General features: G+C 38.2%; 1 protein-coding gene and 1 non-coding gene across 7 annotated transcripts in view; both read right to left on the bottom strand.

Annotated features, from left to right (window-relative positions):
* NFATC3 (nuclear factor of activated T cells 3) overlaps positions 1 to 27,577 on the bottom strand; it is a 129,824-nt gene that overhangs the window by 44,377 nt on the left and 57,870 nt on the right. For 5 of the 6 annotated variants that reach the window (XR_004347023.1, XR_004347024.1, XM_032613967.1 and 2 more), the window contains exons 4-5: positions 7,406 to 7,605; positions 2,547 to 2,719 (exon numbers count right to left, since the gene is read on the bottom strand). Coding sequence is in view for 4 of the 6 variants with exons in the window: in XM_032613967.1 (XP_032469858.1) it covers positions 2,547 to 2,719; positions 7,406 to 7,605 (373 nt within the window). In the remaining 2 variants the exon portion in view is untranslated. The remainder of the gene's footprint in view (positions 1 to 2,546; positions 2,720 to 7,405; positions 7,606 to 27,577) is intronic. The other variant, XM_032613968.1, reaches the window with a different exon arrangement.
* On the bottom strand, positions 26,858 to 26,929 carry TRNAA-UGC. The gene has a single exon. It is a non-coding gene; the product is annotated as a tRNA-Ala (tRNA).

Here is a 27,577-nt window from a genome sequence, read left to right as displayed (position 1 = left end):
ACAAAGAAGGGGCATAAAAACAAGCACTGACTAGCCTACGGAGTAAGACTAATTCAAGTTTTAGATATTTATAGTGGAAACTAGCTATCACAAGTTCATTCAAAGTAACAGCAAAAATGTGTTCACCAAGTGGCATAGCCATAATAAAATATTATGCATGTGCCAAAAGCATTTTTGAAGAATATTTAACTATATGAGAAAACGCCCACTATAACTACCAAATATTGTGTGTGCGTGCACACGTGCACACACACACAGACCAAAAAAAAAAAAAGGAAAAAAAATCCAAAAAAAGGTTAATAGTGAAAAAAAAAAAAAGGTTAATAGTGATTTATCTCAGAGAAGTGATATTACAAAAAAGATTTTAATGCTACTCTTTGTACCATTTTGCATTTTCTATACTCTCAACAATAATCACACAATAATTTAATAAACTAAAAGAGAAAACAATAATTTTAGAGTAAATTCATCTCAAAAACTCAAACTACTCTATGAACTTAAATTATGTTGCTAAAAATTAGAGAAATATGTGCTTAAATGGGCATTTGTCTGGCAGGGTAACAAAGATTGTGGCAATGATAGCTGTTTCTAAGAAAGGGAACTAGCTAACTTGAAAATTTACTTTTCACTCTATACTCTTTTACTCTTTTTGAATTTTGTACCATGTACCTGTATTATCTATTAAAAATTAATACAAAAATTACTTCTGCAGTGATTCTATTACCATGGATTTGCTCAGTGATTCCCACAGTCGACTGGAAAATGATAAAGTATTACTCCAGTGAACAGCAAAAGGAGGCACAGAAAAGTAATACAGTAGGTATGATCCCAAATTAAGAATGCATGTGGTTAATAGAAATAAAATGATATAACATAATCAAAAGAGTACTAAGAAAACCTGTGTTCTAGCCACAGCTCTGTCACACCAACAAGCAAATAACCTGGGAGGAGCACTTGAGATACTTGCGCCTCAGTTTCCTCCTACACAAAATTAAGACATGGAATTAGAACACTTCTAAGTCTGTGCTCTAAAAATCTAAATTGCAATCTCAATATTTCAGTCCTATCAGCTAACCTGCCAGAGGTCCACAGTTCTCAAGGGCTTGAGTAGATATCAGATTCTAGGCCTTTTCTCATTTCTTGGCTCTGAAAAACCAGGGAAAAAGCATTCACTTTCTCAACCTGGTGTTGTACATAAATTTACGGTAAAAAAAACAAAAACCAAAATCCTGTAAGTCCCTATTCAGCTGAAGTGTCAGCTTGCAGAGACAGGCATCTTCCAACATTTTAATGAAACAAAGATGACCAAGTATCAATGACACTTAATGTCAGAATCATAGCTTCATAATTTGGTCCTCAGGTGTCATCAAGCCCACCTTCCTCATTTATGAGTAAGAAAACTATGGTCAAGAGAATGTCTATAGCCACACAGGCTACCTAGGGTCAAATTATAATGAGAAGCCACTTTCTAACTCCAAGATCAGTACTCCTCCACCTAAACACGTAGCTTATTTCCATATAAGAAAATCACACCAGCTATCCAGACCCTGGGCTTCAATTTACTTTTGTTTTGTTTTGTGTTTTTTTTTTTTTTTTTTTTTTTTTTTTGTGGTACGTGGGCCTCTCACTGTTGTGGTCTCTCCCGTTGCAGAGCACAGGCTCCGGACACGCAGGCTCAGCGGCCATGGCTCACAGGCCCAGCCGCGCCGCGGCATGTGGGATCTTCCCAGACCGGGGCACGAACCCGTGTCCCCTGCATCGGCAGGCGGACTCTCAACCACTGCGCCACCAGGGAAGCCCCAGTTTACTTTTTAAAAAATTTTATTTAATTTCATTTTTGGCTGCGTTGTGTCTTTGTTGCTGCATGCAGGCTTTCTCCAGTTGCAGCGAGCAGGGGCTACTCTTGGTTGCAGTGGCTTCTCTTGTTGCGAAGCACGGGCTCTAGATGCGCAGCTTCAGTAGTTGTGGCACACGGGCTTAGTTGCTCCACGGCATGTGGGATCTTCCCGGACCAGGGCTCGAACCTGTGTCCCTTGCATTGGCAGGCGGATTCTTAACCACTGCACCACCAGGGAAGCCCTCAGTTTACTTTTTTTTGGAAACATTTTTTTAAAAATATTTTATTATCATTTAGTTTTGGCTGCATTGGGTCTTTGTCGTGCACGGGCTTTCTCTAGTTGTGGCGAGAGGGGGCCACTCTTCATTGGGGTGCACGGGCTTCTCATTGCGGTGACTTCTCATTGCGGAGCACGGGCTCTAGGTGTGCGGCTTCAGTAGTTGTGGCACACAGGCTCAGTAGTTGTGGCTCGCAGGCTGTAGAGCGCAGGCTCAGTAGTAGTGGCAAGCGGGCTTAGTTGCTCCGCAGCATGTGGGATCTTCCCGGACCAGGGCTCGAACCTGTGTCCCCTGCATTGGCAGGTGGATTCTTAACCACTGTGCCGCCAGGGAAGCCCCCTCAGTTTACTGTTATCCAAACATTACATTATAAACAAAACAGAAAATAACCTATTATAAACAAAACTTTAAAATATCACAGGCTCACTTACAGCATTCAACAGGTATAGAAGCTGTCTGCAGAGAAAGGACTTTTCCATTGGGCTGTGGGATGTGTACACGAAACACAAGTCGTACTCTAGTATTCTTTCTGCCAATATCAGTTTCTCCTTTTCGAAGTTCTATATCTGAATTGCGGAGTTTCAAAATACCTGCACAGTCAATACTAGGGAAAAAAATATACAAATTTTATTTGCTTACTAGAAATTAGTGGTTCTAAACAACTCAGCAAAACAGTTATTGTTAATCTGCCAGGAAGAACTATCACTATCTAAAATCAGGTCAAAAAAGAAAGATATGATCGCTATTTTCTGCCATTTAAATTTTAGGATTAAAAATGTTTTTGTACGACAAAAATGTAATACTAAGTGTGGCATGTTGTCTGTAAAGAGGGCTGACAATAATTCCTCCCATTCTTGTATTCACATGCCACTTCTCCAATTAAGAGGTGGAGTAACTATGTCCCCTCTCCTTGAGAGTGAGCCTTATGACTTGCCTTGACAAACAGAATGTGGCCAAGTGATGCTGTGTAAGTTACAAGCCTAGCACTTAAGAAGCTCTGTAACTTCCAATTTTGTTCTCTTGGAGCCCTGAGCCACCATGAAAATGTCCAACTAGCATGCTGGAGAGAAAAGCCCATATAATCCTCTACTTGAGCTACCCCAGCTGAGCTCCCAGCCGAATTCAGGGGCATGAGTGATCCCAGCCAACACCACATGAGTGGATCAGGTGAGTCCAACCAACCAAAAGAAGCATGAAAAACAAGAGTTACTACTTTAAGCCACTAAATTTGGGGGGCAGTTTGTGTTACAGAACTAGATGAGTGAAATATAAGGTAAAAGACTCTAATTCTATAAATATAGGCCAGAAAAGATTAACTTATAGGACTACAAATAAGTCATTAATAACATTTAAACTTTTATATGATACATTTATTAATAAAAACAATCTATCAGGCTTTCATTTCTTTCTTTCTTTTTTTTTTTGGTGGGGGGGCACACTCGAGGCTTGCAGGATCTTAGTTCCCCGACCAGGGATTGAACCTACGCCCTCGGCAGTGAAAGCACAGAGTCCTAACCACTGGAACACCAGGGAATTCCCAGGCTTACATTTCTAAGAAATGCACATATAAGATTAAAGTTTTGGCATTTAAGGTCTAAAATTTCATTCATTATCTTCAAAATTTATTACTAAGTATAGCTGCTTAACACACAATCATGGTAGGAAACACCAGTACCTATAACATATCTTTGTTATTTACATATTAGAAGAATAAAGCAAGAGGTAACGAACAATCAAACATTCTAGTTAAAGTTTACTCTCTCTTATGGCATTCCTTATTATCCATCCTCTTACTTTATCTACCCACTCTAATGCTCTCATGTTCCAACTCTAATGCTCACTGCCCAGAGGCTAGAGAAGTCACTTTGAAGGATAATATATGTTACAAAGCTAGGTTATCAAGAACCAGTAAAGCTCAAGGAAGAGTTTCTACCAATCTTTCCCCACCTTAAACAGAGCCTTTTTCTTTTTTTTTTGGCCATGCCACGCGGCATGCAGGATCCTAGTTCCCTGACCAGGGATCGAACCCATGACCCTTGCAGTGGAAGCGTGGAGTCATATGCTTCTAGCGTGGACCACCAGGGAAGTCCCCACTAGAGCCTTTTAATACATACCTACAACTCATTGTGCATAAATTATTTTGAACAACGGTCTTATCATTTGCAATTTTTAAATCTACCACTACCTGAAACTATATTACATTCAGTCACTACAGTTTATCCTAGTAATTAGTTCCTGGATAAAACAGGCTCATTCAGCATTAGCTGCCCTGTTATCTAAGGTACTTAGAAAAGTTTTCTTAGATTTGGGTAACTTCCTAGTTGCTCCTTACTCAACCCTTTCTTGGACACACACAATGTTGTTGTCACAAACCTTGGTTCCTATAGAATTCCTGTTCCCCAATCTAACAGTTCAGAGTGGACAGATAGCCAGAGAAGCTTCAGGTGTGTGTATGGCAGAGCAGGGTGGGGTAAGGGGGCTAAGCTGCTTGCTACTAGTAATAATGGTATTTTTACAGCTTTGTTCTTTCTGGTCTGATCCAGGCAGGCAGTATATGCCAGCTCTGGTTGGAGAAGGGAACATGAATCTTGACTACACCTCTGTTCCATGTGAAAAGGAGGAGGAAGATACGTTCAGATCCTACTGCTCTGATTTGTTCACACTATTCTGTAGGTAAGGCTTTCCCAAGTTCTTGAGAGAATGTCTTAGAAACTCAAGTACTCTGTTTTCTTTAATTTATTGATTTATACATTATTTTTTAAAAGGATATGAGGCATTTTACAACATAAATACAAATAAGGTCAAGAAGAAAGAAATAGAAAATATTTTTGAATAGAAGAAAGAGGAGATAAATATATCCCAAATCTAGGGTTTTATGAATTACTATAATTGAGCTTGATCATTAACTTTTGGGAAGCTGAGGCAAAAAGTAAAGATGATAGGGACTTCCCTTGTGGTCCAGTGGCTAAGACTCCACACTCCCAATGCAGGGGGCCCAGGTTTGATCCCTGGTCAGGGAACTAGATCCCACATGCCACAACCAAGAGTCCCACTGCCTCAACGAAGAGTTTGCATGCCGCACATGCCACAACAAAGATCCTGCATGCCACAACTAAGACCTTGCGCAGCCAAATAAATAAATAAATATTTTTTAAAAAAAGTAAAGATGATAAAGCTTTTGTAGGTCTCTCCTTGTCTGGTAAAGCAATATCTACTGTGTCATCAAATACCAACTTTTTTCCTTTAACCTGAAAAGACTGTGTGTATGTGTGTGTAATAATGACCAACTTAAGAGATAAAATCTTTTTAACAGTCCATTAAGTTATAAGCTTCTGGCGATTTCTATTTACTTGATTCAAGTCTACTGCTTGAACTATCCAGAGGAATCAATGGAAACATGGTCTGCAAACTGTCACCTAAGAATCAATTTTATGAGTTCTTAGAAAAAGATAGTTCAAAGTTGAGTTTCAAATTCCCCTCTGCAGCTGAATAATAGTATATTCATATTGCTTTTGATGCTAGATGAAAAAGTACGATCCTAGGGAATTCCCTGGTGGTCCAGTGGTTAGGACTCTGTGCTTTCACTGCCGAGGGCCCAGGTTTGATCCCTGGTCGGGGAACTAAGATCCCACAAGCCACATGGCGAGGCCAAAAATTTTAAAAAAGTAAGATCCTAGAGTAAAAGAGAGGAAGCCTTCTTGCATCCTCATTTAGAGGCTGGCTACCTCACCTTATTTGAAGATTGGTCAAATAGGATGTCTGGAGTCAATGTTTTTCTTTCTTTTTTTTTTTTTCAATTTTTTCTTAAGTGTTTTGCTCAAGTACCTGAACAAAGGATTGGCTGAGAATCCAAAGTTCTTTTTTTAATTATTACAGAACACAGAAATTTAAGAGTGGAGATTATTAGCTAGCTGTCTACCTCTGCCATGAAAAAACTCTATTGTAGCCCATGTAATGACTTAGTGGAGTTGAGTTCTCGAGTACTGTTCCTTTGAACAAAGCAGGCAAAGATAAGGTTTTATTTAAATCAATATTAACTTGTCTTTTCTGGAGATAAGTAGATAAGAGGCAATTCTTATTTTATAATAGTACAATTATGTCATAAGTTACTATGTCCTCAGGGGTATATTCAGTTTACCTAAAAAGTTATTTAAATATAAATTTAAAAGAGAAGAACTCGAGACTGAAATCTGATTTTAATAGGACTATTCTTGCAATAACCTGGGACAGATATCATTGCCATCTTAAGAAAGACCTATATTATAGTTTGAACCAATTTCTCTAACAAACTTCACTGTAAGTTTCACATACCTGGTTGTGGCAGAATAATAGTTGCCTACTAAATATTCTTTTTTTCTGTTTTTCTTAGTAACAGACCCCCATCTTGTTAGCAGTGGCAATGCACTCAGGTAAAAACATACCCAGGTCTTCCTTATATACAAGGATGATCAATGAGATGTAGTAAAGCTGTTGGATAAGTTTCTGGGAAAAGCTCTTTAAAGAGGTCTGACTCAGATGGAAGTTCTCTCTTACCCTTCCTCTTACCCGTTCTTCCTATTCCTTCCAGGATTACAGTTATGATGGCTAGAGCTCCAGTAGCTATTGTGGATCATGAGGCAATCTTGTGGATGGAAACCACATGCTAATAATAGCAGAGAAGAAAAAACAGAAGGAGTTTGGGGCCCCAATGACTTATGGAACCACTGTGCTAGCCCTAAGATGCCTATGTGTATATTTATTTTATGGAATAAAAAATTAAACCTCTAGCTGTTTAAGCCACTGCATTTCAGGTTTCTGTTACAGGTACTATATATATTCCTAACTAATCCACCTGAACAAAACTTTACTGCATTCTCATTCAGAATTTGGCCACCTCATTTTATTTGGAAACGGGTGAAATGGGACACCTGGAAGTAGAGTTGAAGTTTTCCTCAAGGAAATTTAACAATCATAATTTTACTGCAATTGTTTACTTACTGTCTACCCTATTAGACTGTGAGCTACTTGAAAAAAAAGTCCATATAAAAAAAAAAAGTCCATATACTTTTGTCTCTATCACCTAGCATGATGTTTGGCTGGTACTACATGGTCATAAACTTTTGCTGAATTGAATTTTCTTTATGGAAATGTGGTACCAACCTTAGCAAATATACTATAATTATTTACATAATGTTATTCAGTTAATTTAGAACAATGACTTATTTTTGTACTATAAAAATAAATAAACTTTTCTTCAAAGTTATTTTAGGAAAAGAAAGAACAGTCCATTTTGGGATATGTTTCAAAATACCTGGCTGACATATTGTTTTCAGGAAGAAGTGGAATTTCCAGAACCTTTGTGCTGGCAATTATTATCTCTTGGCTTGCAGTAGCAACTGTCTTCCCAGTGATCCGATGCACCTGGTAAAATGCATGAGGCCGTAAATATCGATCATCTGCTGTTCCAATAAACATCTGTAGATTTATCGGCTTTTCACTATAGCCCAGGAGCTAATTTGGAAGAGCAAACACAGAAAAATACAATTCATTATCTATGCATTTTACAATAAGCTTACAACGGTAAGTCTATTACATTTGTATCATATACTACTGATACATAAAATGTTATTTCAAAAAAGATAATAATAAAAACAAGTAATAAGTGAACAGCCCTCTAAATCACAGAAATATTTTAAAAGTTATAAAATGCTGCAATATATTACAAAGGGATGAAGGAGTTTTTCTGGATTAAAATATAGATCAACCTAAATTTTGAAAAGCCTTGGTAGAGTGCTGTGGAGAATACAAAAGAAATGTTGATTCTGTGCTCCAGGCAACATTAACCACCCAGACCAGACCTAAAGATCAGGGTATGTGGGAAGGTCCTCTAACGGGCTGCTAAAATCAGTGACACTTTTAGTAGAAAGGATCTGAAAAATCCTATTGCATGTTTCCAAGTTAATATTTCAACTGACTTAACAAGCTAGGCTACTTGACTTTCTTTGGTACCCTTCACTACTGCTGAGGTTAAGATGGCTACACAGGATTAATAAGGGTGATGACCAGCAGGTGCTGGAGGTAAAAACAGCGACCACAAGAAAGGAGGCAGTTAAAAGAAACAGAGCCTAAAGCACTTAGGGAGACTCCTATGTCCAGTCTGATGGCTGAGTAGCACCCACTGGACCCACCTTGAAAGGATGGAGAGAACACCAAAGTAAGCAGATACTGGAGACAAACTGACACATGTAAGAAGAGAATAACAAAAGGTGTTTCCTGTTTTTAAGGCTTTTAACCTGAGGGAAAGCCACAGTCCATGCCTTACAATGAGACTAAAACCACCAAAGAAATCTACAGTCTGAAGGGCTTGAAGAACCAAGGACAGACAGTCTGTCACAACCTCTGGAAAGAAAGAGGCAAATCCCAGAAAAGAGACAGCCAGAGAGGAGGAGCTCCAAATTTTTTATATATAGAGACTCCGCCCAATCCTTTGGCTGACCTGTAAACCATTCAAGAACAGGACAGATCCAAGCAGCCTAAGGCTAAAATAACTGAAATAAGATTATGAGCTACCACCAACCACAGGGAGACAGGTTGACTCCAACCAAGTTAAGTGCCTGCTTAAGGAAAAAAATTCAACATTCTTTGGGAGTACATATGGGTGTGCATTTACATTAGTTTTGATGCTGAGTTGTACAACTTCTTTATATATTCTGAATATTAATCCCTTGCAGTTATGTGATTTGCAAATATTATCTCCCATTCTGCAGGCTGTCTTTTCACTTTCTTGGTTGTGTCCTTTGATGCACAGAAGTTTTAAAATTTTGATGGAATCTAATTTATTTTGTTTGTTTTGTTGCCTGTGCTTTAGGTGTCATACTTAAGAAACCATTACCAAATCCAATGTTGAGAAGAGTTTTCTCATGTTTTCTTCTAAGAATTTTATAGTTTTAGGTCTTTGATCCATATTTAGTTAATTTTTGTATATAATATAAGGTAAGGATCCAACTACATTATTTTGCATGGGGATATCTAATTTTCCCAACACCATTTGTTGAAAAGACTGTCATTTCTCCTACTGAATGGTTTTGGAACCCTATCAAAAATGAATTGATCATATATGTTAGGGCTTATTTCTGGGCTTTCTATTCTATTTCACTGGTCTGTCTTTATGCCAGTATCATACTGTTTAAAATACTGTAGCTTTGTAGTATGTTACAAGTCAGGGAAAGGGGGTCCTCCAACTTTACTCTTCTTTTTCAGGATTGTTTCAGCTATTTGAAGCCCCTTGCAATTCCATATGAATATTTTTTAAAATAAAGTTATTTATTTATTTATTTACTCATGGCTGCGTTGGGTCTCCGTTGCTGTGCGCGGGCTTTCTCTAGTTGTGGCGAGCAGTGGCTACTCTTTGTTGTGATGTGCAGGCTTCTCATTGCAGTGGCTTCTCTTGTTGCAGAGCATGGGCTCTAGGCGTGCAGGTTTCAGTAGTTGTGGCACACGGGCTCAGTAGTTGTGGCACATGGGATTAGTTGCTCTGCAGCACGTGGGATCTTCCTGGACCAGGGCTCAAACCCTGCTCCCTGCATTGGTAGGCAGATTCTTAACCACTGCGCCACCAGGGAAGTCCCCATTATGAATTTGAGGATATGCTTTTCCATTCTGCAAAAAGGGTTGTTGGAATTTGGGTAAGTATTGCATTAAATCTGTAGACTGCTTTGGGCAGTATTGATATCTTAACAATGTTAATTAAGTCTCCTCTCCATGAACATGGAATGTCTTTCTATTTATTTTTGTTTCATGTATATTTGGATTTTATTTTCACTTTATATATTTCCATTTAGTTTTATTTCTTTCAGAAATATTTTACAGTTTTCAGCATACAAGTCCTTATACCTCCTTGGTTAAATTAATTCCTAAGTATTTAATACTTTTAGATGCTATTGTAAATGAAAACTGCTTTCTTAATGTCCTCTTAGGGTTGTTGATCACTGATACACAGAAACACAATCGGTAAGTATGTGTTGATCTCCTACCCTGAAACTTCGTCAACTCATTTATTAGCTCTAGCAGCTTTCTTGGGGATTATTTGGGATTTTTAAAGTATGTGAGCATGTCATCTGTTAATAGAGATAACTTTACCTCTTCCTTTCCAATTTGGATGTCTTTTATTTCTTTTTATTGCCTAACAGCTCTGGCTAGAACTTCCAGCACAAATGTTGAATAGCAGTGGCGAAAGCAAGCATCCTTGTCTTGCTCCTGATCTTAGGGGAAAAGCTTTCAGTCTTTTACCATTAAGTATGATGTTATTAGCTGTGGGCTTTTAATAAATGACCTTGATCATGTTAAGGACTTTCCCACTTTTCTTAGTTTGCTGTTTTTTTTTTTAAAATGATATGCTGTTAAATTTTGTCAAATGCCTTTTCTGTGTCAATTGAGATGATCATGTGGTTTTTATGCCTTCATTCTATTAGTATGGCATATTACAACAACTGATTTTCATATGTTGAATCATCTGCATTTCTGAGGTAAATCCCACTTGGTCATGCTGTATAATCCTTTTAATGTGCTGTTGGATTTGGTTTGCTAGTTTTTTGTTGAGGATTTTTGTGCTTATATTCTTTATGGGTATTAGTCTGTAGTTTTCTCTTCTTGTATCTTTGTCCTTATCATTATCCTTTTGATTAAAACAAATTTTTTTCCATGTCTCTACTGAAATTCCTTCATCTCTTCACATATTTAGCCCACCTTTTCTACTAGATAATTTAGCATTTTCATCATTGTTATGTTAAAGTCTCTTTCTGATAACTCCAACTTTCTGATAACTCCAACCCAGACACAGAGTTAGATTTAGGCCATCTTTGGGCCAGCTCCTATTGATTGTTTTCTCTTAGCTGTGGTTCACACTTTCTTATGTGTGTATGTATAGTTTAACATATACTAGACATTTTGTATAGAAGAACTCTAGGAACTGAAGTAGCAAGTATTTACCTTCAGAAAGAGGCATGCTATTTTTTTTTTTTTTTTTTGGTCAGGTCACAGTTCTTAAGCTGTATCAGCTTTACTGCAGTTTTAGTCAGATTCCTCTGCTTTGAGATGGTGGCTTACGTGCACTTGGTGGAGATCTTACAAATTTCAGACAGATCTTGCTCAGCAATCCCCACTCCTACTTTTGGCCCCAAATGCCTCTGGGAGGAAGATGTGCTTTATGGCTGTTTTATTCCATTGAACCAGCAAGGGTGCAGTATGATAACATAGACTGCCTAAAGTCAATTTTTTGGTAAGCACAGTGGAGTGCCAAGCTCTTCAAGACAGTAGTGGTGGAGTTTCTGATGCCCACCCAGTCCTAAGCACTGTCCCTACAAGCTGGGGTTGTGAGTCACAGTGTCAGTGATGTTTTCACTAGAGCAAAACTGGGTAGGGTGGCTGTACACTGTTCCAGGCCACATAGCTTCCAAACCTGAGATTTTATGAGCTACCTAATAACCTTAAAAGAAATTCTCTTCTGTTTCTGCACTATGGTTTTGTAAAGTATCCTGACACATGATAGCAAATATAGAGTGCCTAGTACAGTGTCTGGCATGTACCTAACAAATGTTAGCTATTAGTTTGCATCCAGATTCTAAGTATGGAATCTAGTCAGAGTTTCAAATATGTAGGAGTTTTATTTGATTATGTTGTCCTTCAGGTGACTGCTTTACTCCCTCCTGCTTGCTCATCCCTGGCTTTACGGTGGAGTTTGTAACCAAGCAACATCATAATTTATTGATTATCCTCCTCTACCCAGGAAAGGACATGAAGTCTTTTGCCTATTATCAGATAAAATAATTTACCCAGGATCATTTTCAGCCCTGTGCCTTTATAGAGAAGCAAATAAAGCCTGGACCATTGCAAGAGCCTTATAACTGCTCTCCCTGTTCTTACTCTTGCTCCCAGATAGCCTATTCTCTGTCCAAGAGTCAGAACAAACTTGTAATATTAACCAGATAACTTTACACCCCTGCTCAGAACTCTCTAATGGCTTCCTTCCATACTCAGAACTAAATTCAAATTCCCTACGATGATTTACAAGTCCTGTGTGATCTGGGCCCTGGCTAACTTGTTGCCTTACCTTCTCCTACTCTCTCCCTTCCACAGTCTGCTCTGGCCACCTTGGCCTTATTGCATGAACCACTCAAGCTCATTCCTAACCTCAGGACCTTCACACTTAATATTTTGTCCCTCTGGAATATTCTTCCCTCTGATTTTCATATTACCTCACTCCTTCAGCTCTACACTCAAAGGTCAACTTCTCAGAGAAAACCACCCTATCTAAAACATCACATTTCTATCCCTTTATCCTGTTTTATTATTTTTCATAGTATTTATCACTATCAAAAGTATTTTAGGGACTTCCCTGGTGGCACAGTGGTTAAGAATCCGCCTGCCAATGCATGGGACACGGGTTTGAGCCCTGGTCCGGGAAGATCCCACATGCCGTGGAGCAACTAAGCCCGTGCGCCACAACTACTCAGCCTGAGTTCTAGAGCCCACGAACCACAAGTACTGAGCCTGCATGCCACAACTACTGAAGCCCGCATGCCTAGAGCCTGTGCTCCACAACAAGAGAAGCCACCGCAATGAGAAGTCCGCGTGCTGCAACGAACAGTAGCCCCTGTTCTCCACAACTAGAGAAAGCCTGTAGGCAGCAATGAAGACCCAATGGAGCCAAAAATAAATAAATAAACTAATTAATTAATTTTAAAAGTATTTTATACATTTGTTTATATCTGTTTTCCTTATTACCACATAAGTTCCCAAAATACAGAAACTTTGTCTTGTTCACCACTCCACCCCTCCCTCTTTTTATTGAGGATCCATTATGGAAATATCTATATCAAATGTCACTGCTTCAGCCAGTAGTATTATATAGGTGACACTAAAAAAAAGAACAAAGTGGCATGTATTAAATTTTAAGGAATTAATGAAGACCTTAAAAGGCAGAAATTTATTAATAATAATAATATAGGATATAGGGAAGCACATGATAAAAAGCAATTACGGTTCTGTGAAGGAGAGAAAAGACGAAATCATGGAAACCAGCTAAGAGGCTGAAGCACTAAAATCATGTGTACTCAAAGTTTAAACAAGGGTAGAAGTGAGAACATAAATAGAAAATAGAAATGAAGGAGGATTAATGCAATAAGTCTTTCTCACGAGATCCTAAAGAGATTTTTTGTAACTGGCTACGTATAGAATAATAAAGAGAAGGGAACAAAGAAATTAGAAGTTCTGAGCTTCAGTACTCAAGAGAATGATGGTATCACTAGCAAATAAAGAAATGAAGAAGTCACTGATTTAGAACAGGTTTGGAAGAAGATAAGGTAATGTTTTCAATGTTAGTCATGTGGTATTCAAGGTAACAGTGAGACATCTAGATGGAAACGTGAGGCCATATAATACATATTCTTTTAGCCCAGCCATAGCGTTATTGCACAATAACAAAATACAGTCTACTGTGCTTTAAAAGGATGACTGAAATCCTCTTTCTGTTTGTTTTGACATGATGAGTAGAATGATGACATCATGATGACATGATGAGTATGCACTGTAAAAGTTTCAGTACTCATAGCACTTTAAACACTACTGACTTTTAACTGCATCACTGTGATTTGTAGCTCCCTGAGCAGCAGCGTAAAATGATGAGAGTGCCAGTATACTCTCTATCTTAACTACTCTGCCATTGTTGCCCCAAAACAGGCTCAGTCAATTTATAAATGAATGAGTATGGCAACATGATGAGTGAGGTGCATATAGGTATTTAATGGAAAGGGGCCAGAAATTCAAACTCCTATCAATGCACGAGATAATCATTGTTCTTCAAAGAGAGGAACTAGCCTATGTTGCACAGAACTTCAGAATGTCCCATCATATATATTCGTGTATACAGAAACGTTTACGAACTTGGAACCCAACTCCTTAGTATATATAAATACCACCCAAATCGCAGTTTTAACACACATGAATTTTTCATGAATGCAACTGCCATGTAAACTGAGGTAAACTTTATTTATTTATTTATTTTGGCTGCGCTGCGCGGCACGTGGAATCTTAGCTCCCCGACCAGGGATCGAACCCGCACCTCCTGCATTGCAAGCACAGTCTTAACCACTGGACCACCAGGGAATTCCCGAGGTAAACTTTAGCAAGAGTTGATCATTTCAGAAAATCATGTCATTGTTAGTAATGCCACTCACTGGTGGAATTTAGGTTGCTGATCAACACACTTGCCTATGTGCAAGTGTGATATAGTGATGCTGTAGGTACAAGTATCTAATTATTTCATTGTTTTCTCTATAGTCATTACCAAGCCTTTTCATTTTGAAATATAACTTTTTGTTATAATTTGTTTATAACCGTTTTCTAAATTTATTTCCTCTTAATATAAAAGCATTATATTGGTATTTCTAAAATTATATGTGTAGGCTGATTATATTGTCCTTGAATTTCCATTTCAGGTAAATAAAGTATTATAAAATATTTGTTTAAAATTTTAAAAGAGTGGGGTTGGGTCTGATAGGGTTGAGAACCACTAGCCTTAGAAGATTTGCAAGTCAAGAGGCACACTGGTATTTTATCTTGGACCAGTTTGCCTAAAAGTAAATCCTCCAGTCTCCTGTCTAGGGAACATAAACCTACTGCAAGCATTTTGGGAGTTAAGAGGAGTCAAAGCTCTCCCTATTCAGTACCCAGACTTTCATTATACCTCTCCTTTCATCACCATCCCATTTTCTGTACAGACCCTCAAGCCCTGCTTTCAGTTATTCTAGAACCTAGAACTTCTATTTCATTCCCTCTAAAGAATAAATCTCCAGAATTCTCCCAAGGTAAGCCAGTGGTTATCACTTCATTATACCACATAAGGGAGAAAAATCTGGGAAGTTTAACTGCTTCTTTTGTAGACCTTCAACAATATTTGTTTTCGGCCTCACCTCACATCCCACTTTCAGAGACACCAGTGCCTCAACCTCCTGAGCCTTTCCAAGGTTCTTTAGTATAACATGATTTGTGCTTCTTAATTATTGGTTCTTTCTCTCCAACCAACAAGCTTAAGTTGTAACTGTTTAATGTCTAATGAAGGTAAACACATGTGTTTAACCTAGTATATTTAACTGGAAATTGCAGTTTTCTGTAAATATTTAAATATTTGTGTATTTAAGAAATCTATCAATATTTTAGTTGTGATTTCTTTTTACATATTTTGGTATAAACAAGTTAATAAATGTTAAAGCTTGAATTGAATGGAAAATATTCCATAAAAAATAAAATGCCAACATGATTACAGTAAAAAAAAAAATAAAGCCTAAATAAATCAATAACTAAAGAAGAAATAGTAACAGTGTGGGCGTATGTATGCATATGCACACAAATATGGTTCAGTCACTTTTCCCTTTTGGTTTGTATGGAGGCAGATGGGGTAAGTGATAATGTAGAATGAGAGTCATCCAAATTTGGACACAGAGGTGAAAAAGTAACAGTAGAGAGTGGGGATATACTTTAACTAAATTAGTTTATGTAATTCTAAAACTCTTGCGGAGTACATGACATTTTTTCCAGTTTACAGATGAAGAATCTGAAGCTAAGAAAGATTAAGGAACTACTCCGAACTCATGGCTAATCATCCTTTCTGCTATACTTATTGTTGCTCTTTCATGTTTAATCCTACATTGAACAAATTATTCTATGGAACCAACTGTTCTTGTAGTGGAGGAAGAAGTACCAACAACTTTACCACTTGCCTCAAAGTACTGTGAGGGGGACAGTGTCATTCTTGTTATCTCCAGAGCCTAGTATAGTACCTATCACGTTATGGGCATTTAATCATTGCTGAATGAATGAATTTTGGAATGAGAGAGTACAATTTGGTGGAACAAAATAACATGAGGTTAGTCAACAGAATTATTTAAATAAGAATTATAACCACTAAAGTAGCTGTTTAAAATGAAGTAGTAAAATCTAAAATAGAAAATACAAACTAAAAATTTTATTGCTATCTATTAAGTTACCCAAATATCACGTAACATACCAGTAAGTACTATATTCCAAAGTATCCCAGTCATATTAGATGACTCATATTAATACCAGCTTGGCAAAGACATAAGCCACCTGTCCTTTATACTTTGATAGTAAAATAAGCCAGTGATGGGGGAAGGTAATCAGGCAGATAAGATTTCAAAGGGAATATATTTCATAACACGTATTTCAGCCAACATCTGCTCCAAGCATATATACTACAGCATAAGAAAAATAGGGCTTCTCCTTTGCAACTCAAGGACTTTAAAAGAACATCAAATAAATAGACTATCATTCCATCCCATCCCATTTGCTGCCAATGTTATACGCAACAAATTATTGCTACTGTTAACACTATTCTCTAAAATCTTTCATCTAGTATCAGGATACTTCTCTTCAGGTCACCTTCTGCTTTGTAGAACAAAGTAAGCTAAGTTGTTTGTTATGTTTCTGTACGTTTCCATAGCAAAGGTCTGTGCCTGCTTAATTTAACTAAAGCTGGAGGGTTAAAGCCTGAAGGTATACGACAGATTAAAGCAGCTTCAATAAGAGGAGTTCTATTATCAGTCCTGCTACATTACTTGGAGGGAGCGGATCTGAATATATTAGACACATGACAACACAATGTAGAGATAATAAAAAAACAAAATTAAATTTCCATAAATTGCTTCAAACTGAAAATATACATATAACAACATCATACAAAAAATCATCACCTGGAAATGAATCTTGGCGTATAATGAAATACAAAGTCTAGTTATGGAAAAAAATACTACAATCTCCATTTTAACTTTCAGTAACTTTTGGGATAAGACTCAAAATATTTATTCCTTCATAAAACTTATCACTGTATAATAAAGTATGTATGTAATTTTATCCCATATGTAGATTCAAGTAACCACCATTAACAGTCATGATCCAGAACTCTTCCATTACCACAAAGGAACTCTCTTGTGCTACCCATTTACATTCACAGTCTTCAACCAGTTCCTGTTCCCTGGCAACCGCTAATCTAGTGTCATCTCTGTAGCTCTGCCATTTTGAGAATGTTATATATATAAATGGAATCACAGTATGTAACCATTTGAGATTGCCTTTTTTTCCACTCAGCATAGTTCCATGGAGAACCTTCCAACTTGTGTGTATCAACAGTTTGTTCCTTTTTATTGCTGAATGGTAGCTAGTGCATTGTATGGATATACCAGTTTGTTTAGCTCTTCTTCCATTTGGTTTGTTTCTAATTTTTGACTAAGAAAAATGACACTACTATGAACCTTAAAGGTTATTGTGTGAACAAGTTTTTATTTTTCTGTGATAAATGCCAAATGTGATTCCTGGGTCATGTGGTAAATGCAAGTTTAGTTTTTTAAGAACCTGACAAACTATCTTGCGGAGTGGCTGTACCATTTTACATTCGTAACAGCAGTTTAGGTGGGATAAAGTTTCTTGGCATCCTTGCCAGCATTTAGTATTATCACTATTTTTTTTTTCCTGTACATGGGCCTCTCACTGTTGTGGCCGCTCCCATTGCGGAGCACAGGCTCCGACACACAGGCTCAGTGGCCACGGCTCACGGGCCCAGCCGCTCCGCGGCATGTGGGATCTTCCCAGACCAGGGCACGAACCCATGTCCCCTGCATCAGCAGGCGGACTCTCAACCACTGCGCCACCAGGGAAGCCCTATCACTATTTTTTTATTTAACTGTTCTATAAGGCATATAGTGATATCTCATTGTGGTTTTAATTTGCATTTTTCTAATGGCTAATAATGTGGAAAATCTTTTCACATGCTTATTTGCCATCTTATCTCCTCCTTGGCAAAATGTCTGTTCATGTCTTGTGCCCATTTATAACTGAATTGCTTTTTTTTAAATTTTATTTTATTTATTTATTTATTTTTGGCTGCACTGGGTCTTTGTTGCTGTGCACGGGCTTTCTCTAGTTGCGGAGAGAGGGGGCTACTCTTCGTTGCCGTGCGTAGGCTTCTCATTGTGGTGGCTTCTCTTGTTGCTCTAGAGCACAGGCTCAGTAGTTGTGGGTCACGGGCCCAGTTGCTCTGCGGCATGTGGGATCTTCCCGGACCAGGGCTCAAACCCGTGTCCCCTGCACTGGCAGGCAGACTCCCAACCACTGCGCCACCAGGGAAGCCCCCTGAATTGCTTTTTTACTGCTGAGTTTTCAAAGTTCTTTACCTATTCTAGATACAAGATCTTTGTCGGATATGTGGTTTGCAAATGTTTTCTCCCTGTCTATAGCCTGTCTTTGCCATCCTTTTATATTTTTTTTGCTATGCTGTGCAGCATGTGGAATCTTAGTTCCTCAAGCAGGGATTGAACCAGTACCCCCTGCATTGGGAGTGCGGAGTCCCAACGACTGGACCACCAGGGAAGTCCTCCATCCTCTTAATAGGATCTTTCACAGAGCTAAAGTTTTTAATTTTGATGAAGTCCAATTTATCTATTTTTTCTTCTAGTATCATGCTTTTGATATCATGCCCGAGAACTTTTCTCATAGCTTGAGGTCCTGAAGATTTTCTCCTATGCTTTCTTCTAAAAGTTTTATGGTTTTACAATTCACATTTAATTTCACAATCCATTTTGAATTAATTTTTGTATAAGATGTGAGGTTTAGGTTAAGGTGGTTTTATTTGCTTAAAGATGTCCAACTGCTACAGCACCATTCGTTAAAAAGACAACGTAGGGCTTCCCTGGTGGCGCAGTGGTTGAGAGCCCGCCTGCCGATGCAGGGGACACAGGTTCGTACCCCGGTCCAGGAAGATCCCACATGCTGTGGAGCGGCTAGGCCCTTGAGCCATGGCCGCTGAGCCTGCGCGTCCGGAGCCTGTGCTTCGCAACGGGACAGGCCACAACAGTGAGAGGCCCGCGAACCGCAAAAAAAAAAAAAAAGACAATGTAAAAGTTCTTAAAGAATATTCATCTTGGTCTATAAGCAGTATATTTTTTATTTAAATACAGTTGCCATTACCTATGCTAAATTAAAAATGGATGTAATTTCAAATGATTTTCACATTTTGAAAAATGAGAATAAAATGTTTCTGATAATTCCTAAAATACTAATACTTTTTGGACAAATGAAATCAAATTCTACTGTTGCATATTTCTTGTAATTCATTAACATGCCATATTTCCTTTGGTCTCAGAGCCTTCTAAATCAACACTGCTCAACAGAACTCTCTGCAATGATGAAAATATTCTATATCTGAATTGTAAAAAAAACCCCATGATCCATGTCATATCAATTGTTGTGTAAGGTGTGAAGTTTAGGTTAAAGTTTATTTTCTTGTCTATGGATGTCCAATTGCTACAGCATCATTTGTTCAAAAGGCAATGTAGGGCTTCCCTGGTGGCACAGTGGTTGAGAGTCTGCCTGCCGATGCAGGAGACACGGGTTCGTGCCCCGGTCCGGGAAGATCCCACATGCTGCGGAGTGGCTGGGCCCGTGAGCCGTGGCTGCTGAGCCTGCGCGTCCGGAGCCTGTGCTCCGCAACGGGAGAGGCCACAACAGTGAGAGGCCCGCGTACCGCAAAAAAAAAAAGGCAATGTAACCATTACCCACATTGGCTACCAAGCCTTGAAGTGTTGTTAATGCAAGTGAAGAACTGAATTTTAAATTTTAGTTGCTTTAAATTTAAATGTGGTTAGTGGCTGCTGAATTGGACAGTGTAGCTCTAAACCCTTTCCTCTGCTTAATACTTTCACTTCCTTAGTATTTAGCTTTTCCCTGGCTAATGTTTATTAATTAGCTAGGAACTTCACTCAAATAAGCAGTGCCTGATTCAACCCCTTCATCTGGGTTTTAGGTCCCTATTTGCTGTCAGAGAGATCTGAATTTCCCCCATTAAGGCTTTATCATACTTTTGTTATTATCTTGTTTGCAAACTTCACTGAACTAGAAATTTCATGAGAGTAGGAAACATGTCTGATTCCACTCCCCCTCTTGAATCCCCAGCTACAGTAACAAACTACCCTGAGTGTATTACATATTTGCAGACCATATTAATGAATAAGATTATTTACTTTGAATAAAAGTAAAAGTTAGTTTATTAGTTGGCTAGAAAGTAGGTGGTATTTTTCAACAGCTTCGTAGTTTGAGTTTTTAAAATTTCAAGAAATATATACTTCAGAAACTTCTTGGCTCTCACCATATAATTATATTGAGAACATCTGAAATCCTCCTTTGGGGAGTATCAGAAAGATTTCTAGAACTTGTGCTTAAGTGCTCTTTCTCTTTTCATTTTGATACAACACTGGCCAATGGAATGCTAACACAGCTCTTTAAAATGACAGCAATCAACCCAGATGAATTCTAAGATGCCAATGTAGATATCTTATTCTGCTGCATTTTCTCCATCAGGGTTCACAGAACATTGATCAAGCTGCTAAAAGAAGCCTAAGTAATAATAGCAAATAATATTTACTGAACATTTACTATGTTCTTTACATGCAATGTTTCATTTCATCCCCACATCAGCTCTTAGGTAGGTGATATTATTCTCATTCTACAAAAAAGGAATTGGAGGTAGTTCCCTCCATAATTAACTTCTATCACATCGTATTCTAATTTCCAATATAGCCCTTAATACATTCTAATATTATTTTGTTTATTTGCTTATTGTCTCTGCTCAGTATAATGCAAGAAAGACCCATAAGGGCAGGGACCTTTTCTGTCTTATTTATCTCTGGATCCCCAGCATCTACAATATTGCCTATAATGTAGTGAGCAATCAAAAAATATTTATTGAATGAGTGAAAGGATAGGTGAATGAATAAACTAAGCAATGAATGATTCAATAAAAGGTCTAGAAAAGTTAAACTGCTTGGCCAAAGATACAGTACAGCTCAGGATTCAAACCCAAGCAGTATGACTGCAGAGCCCATACCAGTCATTGAGCTACTAGTATTGACTCCTGAATGTACTTAAAGACCAACACCGTATAGCAAATGTGGACGAGAAGACAAGCTGACCACCAAAGATTTACGTATAGAACTGTATAGTGTATACCTTTCCTAGTCCTCTTGCAAATGAGTAGGGCCACTCATTTGCAAGTGATTACTACTGGACAGTGAGTAGTAATAATTGGTAGTAATTTCCAGGTTCATGTATCTTATGTGCCTTTCCTATACTTTCTTCCCTTTTCCCAGGGACCATGGAGGCTGTGTGCTGAACATGATTGTATCAAAAAATAGACCTTGTATTCAAGAGTGACAATACAAAAGAAAATAAACTTTTCTGTCGCAAACCAACAAGAACTAGAGATTATTAGTCATAGTAGTTAGCCTACCACAATTAATCTAAAAGAGCTTAAACTAAAATGATGGTAAACAAGGTCCAAGATTTTTATCAGGAGCTCCAAACGTTGTAGAAACAGCACTTGTCTTTAAATCAAACACCAGGATTTCTAAAAAGGCTTATTCAGAGAATTAAAAGAGATAATGTGAAAGTACTTTATAAAATGAAAAGCACATGAAATTATAAGATAACTATAAGAGGCAACATGGTACAATGAAAGTGGAACAGCAGAGTCAAAAGACCTGGGTTTAAGATCTCTACCAATTACATTAAGTGTAATATTAAATCATCTGTACAATGTACTTGCCTTGCCCTTTTCAAAAAACTTTAGCAAATATTAAATATAAACTCTGAGAAAACATTTTGTAAACTACAAAGAACTACAAAAAAATCAATTTTTGCAATTAGCAACAGAACAAATATGCAAAATGTCACTAAATTAGGCAATTTAAGAGCATATTGGTGTCTAGCATTTTTTGGATAAATGTCAACATTAAACTAAATTCTTTTAAAATTATTTGTTCTATAACCTAAACATTATTCTAAAAGATATGGAGACTCTATACTATGTTAAACCATCTAAAACAAAATTCAGAAAGTTAAGACCTGCAAGTCTCTTTGAATCCTAGGCCTGAAAATGTGTATTTTCATTAGAGAACTCCAATAAAAGTTATTGACTTTAATTAAACAATTTTCCTAATTTGGATAAGAAAAATAATCTGATTAAGTACTCACTATACACTATGTTAACTTTATTAAAGATTAATTTCCTGACAAGTAAACAAGTTAGTTTCATTTTAAATTAAACTGCATCATTCTATTTACAATAGCCAGGACATGGAAGCAACCTAAGTGACCATCGACAGATGAATGGATAAAGAAGATGTGGCACATATATACAATGGAATATTACTTAGCCATAAAAAGAAACGAAACTGAGTTATTTGTAGTGAGGTGGATGGACCTAGAGTCTGTCATACAGAGTGAAGTAAGTCAGAAAGAGAAAAACAAATACCGTATGCTAACATATATATATGGAATCTAAAAAAAAAAAAGGTTCTGAAGAACCTAGGGGCAGGACAGGTATAAAGCCACAGACATAGAGAATGGACTTGGACTTGAGGACACGGGGAGGGGGAAGGGTAAGCTGGGACGAAGTGAGAGAGTGGCATGGATATATATACACACTACCAAATGTAAAACAGATAGCTAGTGGGAAGCAGCTGCATAGCACAGGGAGATCAGCTCGGTGCTTTGTGACCACCTAGATGGGTGGGATAGGGAGTGTGGGAGGGAGATGCAAGAGGGAGGGGATATGGGGATATATGTATATGTATAGCTGATTCACTTTGTTATACAGCAGAAACACACCATTGTAAAGCAATTATACTCCAATAAAGATGTTAAAAAAAATAAAAATTAAAAATAATTTAAACTGCATCTATTTCTCTATTGTGCTTGTATATTCTTAAGGCACTACAGAAATTTTTTACCCCCACCACACAAAAACATTGTGGAGTATGTAAAACCCAAAAAACCCCCTAGGAAGTTGGAAGAAGTTTCTTAACAGTGCTCTATAATTCTACAGTCCCTAACCATGAAGTATAAAAAGAAATAAGATTATATATATTTTTCATCTATCAGCCCAATTTGATAATAAAAGGACATTCAGTTTCTACTTTGTACTCTCCATCTATAAATTCATCAGATTACAGAAAATACAAGGAAGAAGTAGACAATGCCTGTATGGTTCAGTTTAAAAAAATTTTTTTTTGGCTGCGTTTGGTCCTCTTTGCTGCACACGGGATTTCTCTGGTTGTGGTGAGCAGGGGCTACTCTTTGTTGTGGTGCGTGGGTTTCTCATTGCAGTGGCTTCTCTTGTTGTGGAGCATGGGCTCTAGGCACATGGGCTTCAGGAGTTGTGGCACATGGGCTTAGTTGCTCCGCAGCATGTGGGATCACCCCAGACCAGGGATTGAACCCGTGTCCCCTGCACTGGCAGGCGGATTCTTAACCACTGCGCCACAAGGCAAGTCCCCCAGGGGATTTATAGTAGTGACACCCACACCTCAGTTTTCTTTTTCCCCTTCTAAAAGCCACACATTAAAGACTAGGATATTTAAAAAACAACTGAATATCTGGGGAAAATTAGAAAATAATCACCCATGGCCAGGGAAAGGCTCAAAAAAGACCAGAGAAGACCTTAAGTTTATACCTCAGGCTGATCCCTGGCAAAAAAAAAAAAAAAAAAAAAAAAACCAACAAAAAAACCAGCTTACGACAATAAAAAAGACAAAAACAAAAAAGAGCAAGCCCTGTGGAAGGGGGAGAACATGATTTCTAGTTGTGAACAAAACTTTACAACTTAAGGAACTAGAAAAAGAACAAACTAAACCTAAAGCCAGCAGAAGAAAGTAATAAACATTAGAGCAGAGGTAAATGAAACAGGAAACAGAAAAATACAGAAAAATCAATGAAACCAAAAGTTGGTTCTTTAAAAAGATCAAAATTGACAAACTTTTAGCTCAACAGACTAAGAAAAAAGGAGAAAATACCTGAATTACTAAAATTAGAAACGACACTACCAATTCTACAGAAATAAAAAGGATTAGGGCTTCCCTGGTGGCGCAGTGGTTAAGAATCTGCCTGCCAATGCAGGGGACACAGGTTCGAGCCCTGGTCTGGGAGAATCCCAGGTGCTGCAGAGCAATTAAGCCTGTGCACCACAACTACTAAGCCTGAGCTCTAGAGCCTGCAAGCCCAACTACTGAAGCCCGTGCACCTAGAGCCCGTGCTCTGAAACAAGAGAAGCCACTGCAATGAGAAGCCCACGCTCTCTGCAACTAGAGAAAGCCCATGCACAACGAAGACCCAACGCAGCCAAAAAAATAAAATTAATTAATTAATTATTTTAAAGAAAGGATTATAAGAGAGTACTATGAACAACTGTATACCAGCAAACTGGATAACCTACATGAAGTGGACAAATTCCTAGAAACACAAACCCTTAAAACTAAACCACAAAGAAACAGACAATCTGAATATTCCTTTAACTAGTAAGAAGATGGAACCGGTAATTAGAAATCTCCTCACAGGGGCTTCTGTCGTGGCACAGTGGTTAAGAATACGCCTGCCAATACGGGGACATGGGTTTGAGCCCTGGTCTGGGAGGATCCCACATGCTTCGGAGCAACTAAGCCCATGTGCCACAACTACTGAGCCCTGGTGCCTAGAGCCCGTGCTCCGCAACAAGGGAAGCCACCACAATGAGAAGCCCATGCACCACACCGAAGAGTAACCCCCACTCGCTGCAACTAAAGAAAGCCTGCGCGCAGAAACGAAGACCCAATACAGCAAAAAAAAAAAAAAAAAAAAAAAAAAATTTCCTGACAAAGCAAAGCCCTGGACCCAGTGAATTCAACCAAACATTTAAAGAAGAACTAATACCGATCTTCTTCAAACCTTCAAATAAATTGAAGAGGAGGGAACACTTCCTAACTCATTCCATGGAGTCAGCATTACCCTGATATCAAAGCCAGACGAAGACAATACAAGAAAACTACAGACCAATATCCCTTATGAGCACTGATGAAAAATCCTCAACAAAATACTGGCAAACCAAATTCTGCAGCATATTTGAAGAATTATACACCATGACCAAGTGGGATTTATTCCCAGAATGCAAGAATGGTTCAACACATGAATATCAATCAATGTAATAAACCAACATTAACATAATGAAGGGAAAAAAAAAATCACATGATTATCTCAACTGGTTCAGAAAAAGCATTTGGCAAAATTCAATACCCTTTCATGATAAAAACACTCAATAAGGTAGGAATAGAAGGAAAATATCTCAAAATAATAAAAGCCATATATGAAAAACCCATTTGGGACTTCCCTGGTGGTCCAATGGGTAAGACTCCATGCTTCCAATGCAGGAGGCTCAGGTTCAATCTCTGGTCGAGGAATTAGATCCCACATGCATGCCGCAACTATGAGTTCGCATGCAGCAACTAAGAAGTCCACATGCCACAACTAAAAACATGTGGCAATGAAGATCCCACGTGCCACAACTAAGACCTGGTGAAGGAGGGAGGGAGGGAGGATAGGAGGAAGGGAGGAAGGGAGGGAGGGAGGGAGGGAGGGAGGAAGGAAGCCCCACAGCAAACATCATACTCAAAAAAACTGAAAGTTTTTCCTCTATGATCAGGAACAAGTAATGATGCTTGCTTTCACCACTTCTTTTCAACACAGTACTGGAAGTTCTAGCCAGAGCAATTAGGCAAGAAAAAGAAATAAAAGGTATCTAAATTGGAAAGGAAGAAGCAAAATTATCTGTTCTTAGATGATATAATCTTATATATAGAAAACCCTGGGCTTCCCTTGTGGCACAGTGGTTAAAAATCTGCCTACCAATGTAAGGGACACAGGTTCGAGCCCTGGCCCGGGAAGATCCCACATGCCGTGGAGCAACTAAGCCCGTGCGCCACAACTACTGAGCCTGAGCTCTAGAGCCCACAAGCCACAACTACTGAGCCCACGTGCCACAACTACTGAAGTCTGTGCACCAGAGCCTGTGCTCCACAACAAGAGAAAGCCACAACAATGAGAAGCCCACGCAGCACGATGAAGAGTACCCCCGCTCACCACAACTAGAGAAAGCCCGTGCACAGCAACAAAGACCCAACACAGCTAAAAATTAATTAATTAATTTAAAAAACAAAGGAAACCCTAATGATTCTACCAAAACAAAAACAAAAACTGCTAGAGATAATAAATGAATTCAACAAAGTAGCAGGACACAAAGTCAACACATGAAAATCAGTTGCATTTCTACACACAAACAGTGAACAACCTGAAAAGGAAATTATGAAAACAATTCCATTTACAATAGCATCAAGAAGAATAAAATACCTAGGAATTAACTCAATCAAAGGGGTTACAGTTTTACACAATGAAAACTATACAACATTGCTGAAAAAAATTAAAGAAGACAGGAATAAATGGAAAAACATCCCATGTTCATGGACTGGAAGATTTATTATTGTTAACATGTCAATACTACCTAAAGCAATCTACAGATTCAATGCAGTCTGCATAAAAATCTCAAAGACATTTTTTGAGGAATAGAAAAATCCATCCTAAAAGTCATATGGAATCTCAAGGGACGCTGAATAGCCAAGACAATCTTCAAAAAAAAGAACAAAACTGAAGACCCATGCTTTCAGATTTCAAAGCTTACTACAAAGCTACCGCAATCAAAACACTGTGGAACTAGCATAGACAGACACAGAGACCAATGGGACAGAATAGAGAGCCTAGAAATAAACCCTTGCACATATGGTCAAAGGTTTTTGTTTTGTTTTGTTTTGGTTTTGACTGTACCACACAGTGATCTTAGTTCCCTGATCAGGGATTGAACCTGGGCCCTGGCAGTGCAAGTGCCAAGTCCTAACCACTGGACTGCCAGGGATGATTTTTAACAACAATGTTAAGACTATTCAATGAGGACAGGAGAGTCTTTTCAACAAATGATGCTGAGAAAACTGGGTAACTACATGCAAAAGAATAAAGCTGGACCCTTACCTAACACCATATACAAAAATTAACTCAAATGGAGAAAAGACCTAAATGTATGATTTTAACTATAAAACTCTTAGATAATCTTTTTTTTTTTTGGGCCACCGCCATGAGGCTCGTGGGATCTTAGTTCCTTCATCAGGGACTGAACCCAGGCCCTCTGCAGTGAAAGCGCTGAGTACTAACCATTGGATAATCTTAATCAAAATCCCAGCAGGTTTTTTTTTTAATTTTGGGGGTGTGGTGGGTAGAGATTGACAAGCTGACTCTACAATTCATACAGAAATGCAAAGGACCTGGAATAACCAATACAATCCTAAAAAAAGACCCACACTATCAAATATCAAGATTTACTATAAAGAAATTGTAATTAATGCAATGTAGTAATGGTACTAAGACAGAACAAATAGTCCAATGGCACAGAATGAAGAGTTAGGGAAGAGAGCCACAGATATACAGCTGGGCACCTGATTTATGACAAAGGCACCAATGTCATAGAGTAGAAAAATGATGGGCTTTTCAATAATGGTACTGGATCAAC

This window comes from Phocoena sinus, chromosome 19, assembly GCF_008692025.1.
Source record: "Phocoena sinus isolate mPhoSin1 chromosome 19, mPhoSin1.pri, whole genome shotgun sequence".
NCBI lineage: Eukaryota > Metazoa > Chordata > Mammalia > Artiodactyla > Phocoenidae > Phocoena > Phocoena sinus.
Note: the sequence above shows the minus strand (reverse complement) of the source record. Positions and strands in the feature narration are given on the sequence as shown.